This window comes from Athene cunicularia, unplaced genomic scaffold, assembly GCF_003259725.1.
Source record: "Athene cunicularia isolate RWA unplaced genomic scaffold, athCun1 SCF_8, whole genome shotgun sequence".
NCBI classification, from domain to species: Eukaryota; Metazoa; Chordata; class Aves; order Strigiformes; family Strigidae; genus Athene; species Athene cunicularia.
The window spans coordinates 18,332-29,009 of NW_020799512.1; the positions used below are offsets into that span (position 1 = coordinate 18,332).

A 10,678-nucleotide genomic window follows, 5' to 3' on the forward strand; every position below is an offset into this window, starting at 1 on the left:
TGGAATTATTTCTTGTACTAATATTTTTGTCACTTCCCGGGCTTTGGCAGATCTAGTGGGGAATGCTTCTGGCCAGCATGAAAAGGTATCCATTAATACCAGTAAATATTGATACCTCCTTTTCTTGGAAGTTCTGAAAAATCGATTTGCCATTGTTGTCCCGACCCATTTCTTTTCCAGTCTGGCCTACTTCTATAATGGGGGTATTCTTAGGATTAGTCTGGAGGCAAAGGTCACACTGTTGAGTTACCTGTCTTACTATGGTATACAGATTTCTAGCTCTAATACTCTTGACCAAATACCGGTATAGGGCCTCCGCTCCTCAGTGCCTTTTCCTGTGTTCCTCTCATACCAGGTGTCTAGCTAAACAAGAGGGAATTATTACCTTCCCTTGGGGAGTGATGGCCCAACCTTCTTCATTATATGATCCTTCCAGGTCTGTAATTAACTTTTGATCCTTTTTAGTATAATTAGGCTTACTTTCTGGGATGATTCTCCCATCAGGAACTAAAACTCCCTCTATTTTTACCTCTCTTTTAGCTGCTTGTTTTGCCTCTCTGTCCGACAGTTCATTTCTTTTTTCTAAATCCGAGTTCACCTTTTGGTGGACCTTAACATGCATGATTGCCACTTTTCTTGGAAGTTGTACAGCTTCTAGCAGTTCCAGAATTTCCTTCCTATGTTTGATGTGTTTCCCTTGTGAGTTCAACAGTCCTCTTTCCTTCCAAATTGCTCCATGAGCATGGACTACCCCAAAGGCATACTTAGAGTCTGTGTAAATATTCACTGTCTTGCCTTGGGCTAATCCTAAAGCACGAGTCAGTGCTATTATCTCTGCCTTTTGTGCAGAGGTATTCGCAGGCAGTGGACCTGATTCCAGTGTTTCTTGGGTGGTAGTAATAGCATACCCAGCATACCTCTTGTCGCTCAAATCATAGCTGCTCCTATCCATAAACCAGTTCTCAGCATCTTCCAGAGGGGTATCCTTCAGATCTGTGCAGCTTGAGTATGTTGCCTCGATGGTCTCCAGGCAATCATGTTGCACTGGTTCTCCTGTGTTTCTACTCAGGAAAAAAGCTGGGTTAATAATGTTAGTTACTACAATCTCCACATCATCTTGTTCTACTAATGATGCCTAATATTTTAAGAACCTTTGGGGCGAAATTCAATGTTCCCTTTTAATTTCTAATACTGCAGACACTGTGTGAGATACAAATACAGTCATTTTCTGGCCTAAAGTGAATTTTCGTGTCTCTTGTATATTTAGGATCACTGCTGCAACTGCTCGTAAGCATCCAGGCCAACCTTTAGCAGTTGAATCTAGTTGCTTGGAGAAATAGGCGACTGCCCGACGATACGGGCCTAGGTCTTGTGCCAGTATTCCCAATGCAATTCCCTGTTTCTCGTGTGAAAAGAGAAAGAATGGCTTACTTAAATCTGGGAGTCCTAAAACCAGAGCTGACATCAGAGCCTTTTTAACAGGTCAAAGACTCGTATAGCCTCCTTATTCCATTGGAGATTTTTCTGTTGAGTGGCAGTTAGTGCATATAAAGGTTTAACAAGCAATCCATAATTATAAATCCATAGTCTGCACCACCCAGTCATTCCCAGGAACGTTTGCAGTACTTTCACTGTCTGTGGCCTCGGAGTCTGGCAGATCGCCTCCTTCCGGGCTTGTCCTAAAGTTCTTTTTCCAGCACCGATTTCATAGCCTAGATAAATCATTTCACATTGCATCACCTGGGCCTTTTTCTTGGATACTCGGTAGCCCTGAAGTCCCCAAAAATTTAAAAGGCTTACCGTCCAAGCCATACAGGTTTCTTTTGTCTTGGTGGCAATTAGGATGTCTTCTACATACTGTAGCAGCCTTCCCTCTTCGGGTGGGGTTGGGGCTTCCCACAATTCGAGGTCTTTTGCTAGCTGGTTACCGAATATAGCGGGGCTGTTCTTAAATCCTTGTGGCAGCACCGTCCTGGTTAACTGGGTCTTCCGCCCACTCCTAGGATTTTCCCATTCAAATGCAAATATTTTCCGACTGGCTTCGAGGAGAGGGAGGCAAAAGAAAGCATCCTTGAGGTCTAAAACAGTAAACCAGATTAGCTCAGGAGTTAATTTTGTCAATAAAGTGTATGGGTTTGCTACCACTGGGTAGAGGTCTTCAGTTATTTTATTTATTGCTCTCAAATCCTGAACTATCCTATATGACCCATCAGGTTTTTGAACAGGTAATATGAGGGTGTTAAAATTAGATTCGCACTCTTTTAATAGTCCTATTTGCAAAAATTTTTCTATAACTGGCTGAATCCCCTCCCAATCCTCCTTTTTTTAAAGGGTATTGTTTAATTCTTACCGGTTGTTGTCTTTCTTTGAGGTTTACCTCTATGGGCAGAGCATTCTTCACCCTTCCAGGTGTGTCAGTGGCCCACACCCTGGGATACACTTGACTGACAATTTCCTCGCTAATTTTTCCTTCTGTGGGAATACTGGTTAGAGATAAGCTCATGAGTTGTATGAGTTCTTGGTCATTTACCTCCAGAGTAATCTCTCCATTGCTAAAGGTAATAGTTGCTCCTAATTGTTCTAGTAAATCCCTCCCCAGGAGTGCTTTTGTGGAGTTAGGCATATAGAGAAATTTGTGTATGCCTAACTGCTTTCTCAGTTTATATTTCAAAGGTTTGTAAAAATAGTAGCTAGTAGCTCCCTTATAATCCTTTCCCAGGGCAAGCACTAAAGGGTCTTGCGGAGGGACTAATCCGCAGTCCCTTTGCCACTCCGGGTGATTTCAGAGGGTAAAGAACATGTCCGCATAAGACACCTCATCCTACTTCCCTTCCCTCCGTAAAAATAATATTAATTGCAAAAGCGTGTTAGAGTCTAAGGTCCCATTTAGTGGCATTTAGCTGCTGCTGCTTCTAGTTTGTAAAGTGGCCACCACTGCTTACAATATTTAATCAGGATTTTCTTGCTTTCCGTACTTCCCCTCCCGGCTATATTTTTTCAGTGCGTGAGTATGCAATCCAATGGGCTTTTCTTTTACAATTTTTTCCTGCTTATTTCCCATAATTGTTCCTTCTTCCCAAAATCATTTTTTTTCCACTTATAGTAGTTTCTACACTGTCTTTCAACCTTCTCCCACTCTTCCTCCTTCACTTCCAAAAGTTCCGGTATCTTATGACTTCTTCCACACAATATTTATCAACTCCTGTCTTTCGACCGAGAGGTCTAATGAAACCGCTTCTCAGCACTCTGCACACTTCGACCTTCTCTTATCAGACTCATAATACCACTTACATCGACAATCTACGCACTCTGCTAATACCCAAGCTTGATGAAAATTACGAAAGGTAGGAACATAGGAGCACAGAGAAAGCAGGGGATTCTCTCACAATCCCAGTCTGGTACTACCAGTTACCCAGAAGGAGCTGTGTACAATCCTTCTAGCAGGTATAAATCATTTCCCCATGCCGACCATTCACTCCTTCTACACAAATAATCCAACCAAGTCTAACCTAAACCGACAGAGAAGGGATTCACTTTCCCATCTCCGGCTCATACAATGTTTTTACAAGACATACAAGAACAGTGTATTATTTAAACAAATATAAACTTCTCACAAACTTCTTATTTATCTTGCAGCAGCTGCCTCTCACTCACACAGCGGCAGCGGCGTCTCACTCACACCCTGCCCCTGCAGGCATGCAGGCACACAGACACACAGCAGCGGCTGCTCTCACTCACACAGCGGCACACAGACACTTAAAGGGCCCATCACACTTTTCACTCATACCACAAAATATACCGAGTTTAAACAATCACCAAATCCGTTTGTAACATATATCATAAACCATTAACAATTAGCAGTCAGTTCAAAGCCAGTATATCCACAATTAGTGCACTATACAATGACCTAAAGCAAGATCCTGCAGGTGACGGTAATTACCAGTACCCTGCCCAAAATGCAAACTGCCTCTTATATATAGCAGTCATCGGTAGTTTGCCCCAAAAGATCTTACTTTCCCGCAGATTCCCAAAGCCAAAACCAAATGGGTATACCCCCTCCTCGGGACTGAGCCGTGCGCCAGACGTCTCTGTGCTTCTTACCAGCAGCCCGTTACCCTTGTAAACATACCTCTGTCCGCGAGCCAGATGGTCCTTGTCTGCTCCCGCACTGGACAGCTGGGAGCGGAGTTCCTCCGAGAAGAGCTCGGGGTGCACCTAGGACGTCCACCCTCCAGCAGTGTCCCGGCAGCCGAGCAGAGATAGGTCCCATCTGGGGCGCCAAGCTGTTTTGTGGAGAAATCACTCCATAACTTTTGGGGTTATAATGTGGGTATGTTTATTCAGCGCTGGGCGCATGGGGGATCGCTCCACCACAAGCATGCGCACCGTCTGCAGCTCTCGTCCGGCTTATATGTTACAAAATAGTGCATATTCATAAAACGCCTATACTTATACATAGTCTACCCCCGCCTCCCCTCGCTTCTCATGGTAATCAGGTCTCCTCTTCTTCTTCGCTGATGAACTTTTCTCCTTATCGCTCTGCGCAGCCTCAGTTGTTCTCTGGCTTTCTTCCAGTCCAATGTTTTGGGGTTGTCTGTTTTTCAGAGACTAGGAGGGACTTCTCTTTGGGCTAGGAGTTAATCGCCTAGCAACGTTATCAGTACTTGGTATGTCTTTTTCGAACAATCCCATACGCCTCCCCTTGTTTTTGCGCAGGCCTTGCACCATCAATCTAAGATTGTTTAGACTCCCTGTCTCAAGAACGAATACTTTAATTAGACAAGTCTTCCCTAAGCTGCAGGCACCCTTCCTGCAGCACAGACAAGGCTGGGGCAAACTTGCAGGCTCGTAGTTCCCCCTCACTTTTCCCAATTTCCCTCTACTTCTCATGATGCTCCATGGCCCCCACAAGGTCTTCAAGCTCCTGCTGCTAAAATGATGTAAATCCAATATAAAAAGAGGTAATTCATTAAATCAAGTTCACTCTCAGTGCAAACAATAGGACCAAGAGCATCACTGGGATACAGGAGTTGCACATAGAGGACCTGGTGCAGAGGGAAATACATGTGCTGGGAAGGGGCTCCCTCTACTGTCTGAGCTGAAATAACCTTAAAAAAGGTTCAAAGTAAAGACAAAATACTGAAAATGGAGGCCATGAATCTGTGATTGCTCAAGTGCCTACATCATCTCACTGCCACTGGAGAAAGAGTACTGAAATATACTTATGCACTGAGAGTACAACTGTGTTTGAAGTTTAAAAAAAAAAAAATCACATAAACATTTCCACAAGCTAAAAGGATGCATACAATTAATGGCACTTCTGTCACTGAAATAATGTTTCTCAAAATGTTATTGAAGCAGGTTTAACCCAAATATTTTACTCTAGTTTCCAACCTAGATGATTCTATGATTTTCAAGATAAGATCACAAAATCAAGTTGTAAGAGACATTTTAAGGAAGCTGAATCACAATTTAGATCCTTCAACTGGAAACTATAAAAAAAAAAATGTTCTGAGCAGGCTACTTGATTAACTCCTCAGCCCATGGAAGATTAAATACAGTCAGGATGGAGTGCAGTTTGTGTGCAGAAGACCACTGTTTCTCAAGGTGTGTCTGAAGCCTGCACTGTTCCCACTGCCTAAGATCACCATTTGAGTGTCAATGCAATCGTGTAAACCCCAGAATAAAACAAGTAAATTGGATATTCTGATGTTGAGAAATATAAAATTGAGATTACTGAATAGGAACTAGTAATATTCAAGTATATCTTGAAAAATTCAGATGTTTAGGAATTATAATTTCCAAATGGTCATCTCGGTGCTCTTTTGAAATCAAAACAAGCAGTGAAGTTTAATGCTGTAGTGGACCTCTTCCTCTTCCCCACCTCCTACTGACAGAGAAGTAATTACCTGGGTAAGTCTCAGGCAGGCACAAACCCAGGCTCAAGCTCTCCCTCCCAGGTCTGTTGCTGGTATCCTCTTTCCATCTTGTTTCAGACATCTGTGTCCTCTGGCCTTCCTACCTCAAACACAGAGCTCACAGCCTCTCAAATCCAAGAGCCTATGACAAATCCTGAGAGGTGCAGGTATACTCTTCCTCCTTGGTACCACGGCTGGGACTCCAGGCTGCTCTCCTGCTCCCAATTCTCGGACCTGTCTTCCCTGCTGCCCTTCCCTTCTCAGGCTCACAACCCTAGCACAGATCAGCAGTATTCTCCCTGGATCCTGAGCCCCTTCTCCTTCTTCATTACACCTGTAGTCACATTCTGCAGTGCGGTTTCTCTCCCCAGCCTCCCCTGAAGCTGCCATCATCTACAGAGTTATTTTCCATGGCTGAGCCCCTGTACTTTCCCTTCATGGCCATGCCAGAATCCACATGTGGTTTGCCAGAATCCATGCGTAGTTTACTCCCTAAGGAGCAGCACTCCTTCAGCTTTTCCAGCCTCTTTCCATCATCTCTCATCAACTTCAGTTCACTGATATAGTGTCAGATTCTACTGATTTTTTTCCCCCTCTACTGAGCAGGTATCCTTTGCCAATCCTGTTCCTGTAACACAGTCTTGCATTTCCACCAGCTCCCTTTTATAAATCTGATTTTAAGTAGTACTTTTAGATTGATTTCAGATTGATGCTAGATTGATTTAAACTGGTGTTGAATTTCTCCAGCAAGCTTCTCTCCTCCATTCAAATATAGTATCTTAGACACAGACTTCTGTAGCTACTGACTTGCCACTTTAAGCCAAAACAGGTTCTTGAGCTCTCAATTCATACCCCTTTCAGTAATGTAGAGCAATGCCTATCACCAGTGTGATTCCATCTTCTCTTTACTGAGATCATCTGCTGCTCTTGCCTCTTTCTATGCACCACTTTTTTGTTCCACGTGGATAACTTATTCGCTGCAGTCAGGTGTTTTTCAAAACAGATTAATAATAGGCAATACTGGATTAGACCAAAACCAATCTTCCTCAGCATCCTACCTCAAACAGTGGCCAAAAATGGTTGCTTTAAAGAGGAGTATAAAACCAAAATATCCTATCTTCCTCTATTGCCAGTTTCCAAACACTTTTAGCCCACAGGCTTCCTGAACTAGGCAAAGATCTCCGTGCATTTTGTAATCCTCAACAGACTGCTTTTTCCAAAGACTAACAGGTGTCCCTGTGGACTCCCACAAACTTCTATCATGGGCATCCATAGGAGGGATGACACTTCTCACATGGCCACTGCAACAAGAACCATCACCTGTTCACTTTTGAACCTGTTTTTAGTCTTCTCCGATGCACTTAGTTCTTGTAATGAAGAAAAAAAGAAAAGATCAGATAACACGTATCCTCACTTGCTGTATCACTTGTACCTACTTTACTCTGCCAGTCTGCTCAGGATGTGGCAAGTCAGAAAGGCCTTGGCAGCAGCTCTGAGCCCTATAACCAGTCCTATTCACTGCCAGAGGATAAGATTCTGACTACCCAATTTAGCCTCACTTAAACCTCAGTTTCCCCTTTCACACTATTACTCCACATATTTTATGCTAACAATTTAGCATTAACATCCCTTCTCTTCGAGGTCATTTGACACAGGAGGAAGATGTCGACGGTATCTGCAGGCAGACTTTGCATCACCCAAGTCTCTTGCCAAGATGACCCCGCTCCTTGGCATGTTTGGCAGGGAAGGAATTGTGACCTGATTTGCCTCTCATGTCTCTCTCTTCCTATTGCCTTAATTTCCCAGTTCTGTTTTTACTTTGGAGCACAGAGGAAAAGAGCTGGACAAAAACATTACATGACAGAAAAAAGTTCAAACTACTGCCAGGCTTGCTAGCTCGTATGCTATTCTGTATGCAGGCCTGGGATTCCACATTTTAAAAACATGTTTCAGTGAGGTTCTGAGCTTGTAAGAAGGCATCTCGATCCTGACTGAGACCTCTAAAACAGAGCTTAACACATCAGCGCAACAGGGTTCTATCATGCAAGACTTCAGCACAGACTGCAACAGCTGTCTTCTGACTTTCATATCTATATGTTGCTCTTATCCAAAGTCCTTCATTAGGCAAAGGCTCTACATTTACTTACTATGTAATCACTGTCTTCATCTTTGGGACCTTCGCTGTAATACACATGGTAAGCTTTGGCCACTTGGTCAATCTGTGCCTTGGTACCAGTCAATCCAATCAGCTTTGGAGAAAATTCTAGATAGAAAGAAGAGATTTACACGTTTTAGTGAAAAGAATCCCATCAAGAGCCTCCTTTTCAGTGCTCTATATTACATGCTATAAGACATCAAGGAAGAAAAGAGTAATACCTTTAACATCTCTGGCAATGGCTTCTTCATTGTCCCTCTCAGGATCAATGGTGATGAAGAGTGGGGTCAGATTAGGCAAAGATGGAATTCTATCTGTGACATTAACAATTATTATTTTTCTTAGAGAACTAAAAATCATTTGTCACCTCCCTTTAAACAAGCTCACAGCCAAACTATCATCACATCAATCCAAGTCCACCCTAAGGCCATTTTGTGCATCTTAATTTATGTGATTTGTGAAGGAAGCAAATGCTGTGAAAGCCAACGGTCTGTGCTTGTGCTGGCTGCAGCTACACTTCCAGCCTCTCAGCTGGAGACCCTGCCCTGCTTCGGAGATGACAAATTGGCTCTGATGCAGAAAATACATGATGCATTTATCATTTCAATACAATGAATGTACCCTTGTGATGGTGGAGTGGGAGGGTGAAGACACAATTCAGGCTCTTTCCCTCACGTTCCAGCCACAGCTTTCCCTCTATGTTCTTCATATTAGCCCACCCTCCCACCTCCCTCGTTACTATTACCTCTGCTCTGTAACTCTTCAGGGCCTGCAGGCTGAGAAAACCACCTCTATCACACAGCCTTCCCCCAGCCTCTGTTCCACAGCACGCTCTCAGAAGGGACTTTTGCAGAGAGTTGTTCTCAAAATGAATAAGAGAAAGAAAAAAAACCTTAACACACCCCACAACCACTTCTTGGCAAAACTCCAATGCAGTTGCACCGTTCCCTGTAACCTGTCACCATCATGTTTTAATACAAGTCCCCTGTTGCAGAAAGATCAGTACCGTCGTTCTCTAAATACCAGATCCTAGTGACGGGCAGATGGACGGATGTCAGCATCACCTAGCAATTAATTCAACTACTGAGTAGCAGTCAAGCTTTTTTTTTTTTTTTTTTTTTTTATTTTTTTTTTTTTTTTTTTTTTAAAAAAAAAAAAAATCATGTTATTATTGTTTGAGGTATTTTACCACAATAAACCTGAAGCTCCCATAAAAAGCACCACTATTCCAACCAAATACCTGTTGGAGAACGGCTTGCAGAGAGCAAGGCCATAGCTCCCTGCAGGAGCTGGTCGGCCATAGCTCCCTGCAGAAGTCGGTCACAGCCACCTGAGGTAAACAGAGGAAAAAACCCAGCATACACTGATGATAGCAAGGACTGTTGTGAGAACAAGGAGAAAAGTTGGGGCACATTATGACCTTGGGGGTTAGAGGAAGGCAGCCCTGGGAGAGAAGCAGGTTCACAGCAAGAAAGATGTTTATGCATACCAGAGATGCCACAAGGGGCTGGGATATTATAATGTGACCTTTTAGATGTACCCAATGGCTGAGATATTATAATGCAGTTTCTTAAATGTATCCAATAGAGTTGCAAGTAGTGTATTGTAGATTGCTTATATAAGGTGTGATTTCTTTCAATAAAGTTGAAGCTTGCTCTATCATTCCCATTGAATCGGCTGCTTGCTTCCTCCGCCTGCCGCAAATACCCATATCAATTTCATCTACCACTTCAATCATCTTCTCCAGTTCGTCAGGACAGATGTCAGGGCAGTGGGTAAAGCCAAAGTAGATCAGCACCCACTGGCCGATGTAGTCCTTGCTGGTTTTGGGCTGTCCCTCATGGTTAAGGAGTGAGAAGGGACCTCCTAGAACTGGTTTCCCAATGCCTCGGTTCCGTTCCTTCTCCAGGTCTAACAAAAACCAAAAGGGGATCAAACACATCCACGCCACAACCCACGCTGCTTCCAAAGAGAAGCTTCTGAAGCAGCTGAGATTCAGGAAAACTCTCCAAGTCACAGCCCGGGATGCTGAAATGTCAAGGTCTACCAACACCCGTTGTGCAGAAGCTCCACGTGGACAAGACTTGCAAAAAGCACTCCATTTTAGTCAAAATTGTACATATCACTAAACTCCTTTGAAACACCATAATCTCCTTCACTATCACCTGCAGTAGTTCTGAATTTAAGCACTAAAAACATGAAAATGAAACCCATGGGCAGTTCCTGCAGGAGAGTAAAATGGACACACACAGTACCCTGAGTGAAACCAGCAGAAAGCCCCAGTGTGCTGCATCGAGTGGCTGCAGCGTGCGTGACAAAAACCCAACCACTCCAACCGCGAAAGTGCATTTAAAAATTCGAGAACGCTTAACCTTGAAGGGTTTTTGAATTTATGAAAAATTTCTGTGGCACATCTATACACGTAGGCACAAAGCAGCACTGTGTAAAGCATACCGTGATTCAGTGGGGTGCCCAAGTAGATAAAAGACACCCGAATATACAAAGTACATCATCTGAATGCAAACTACAACCCTGCGGAGGCTTCTCCCGCCTGGCCGCACGCCGGCAGCCCGGGCCGCGCCCCTCCGCGGCAGCGCGTCCTCCC

The 10,678-nt window shown here is 43.7% G+C and overlaps 1 protein-coding gene across 1 annotated transcript in view; it reads right to left on the bottom strand.

Moving 5' to 3' along the window:
- Positions 1–10,181, bottom strand: part of LOC113490959 (protein SCO1 homolog, mitochondrial-like) — a 13,720-nt gene extending 3,539 nt beyond the window's left edge. Inside the window, exons 1-3 of the mRNA XM_026867578.1 lie at positions 9,781–10,181; positions 8,295–8,387; positions 8,066–8,181 (exon numbers count right to left, since the gene is read on the bottom strand). Coding sequence (XP_026723379.1) covers positions 8,066–8,181; positions 8,295–8,387; positions 9,781–10,015 — 444 coding nt within the window. The 5' untranslated portion in view covers positions 10,016–10,181. The remainder of the gene's footprint in view (positions 1–8,065; positions 8,182–8,294; positions 8,388–9,780) is intronic.
- Positions 10,182–10,678: the final 497 nt, after the last annotated feature.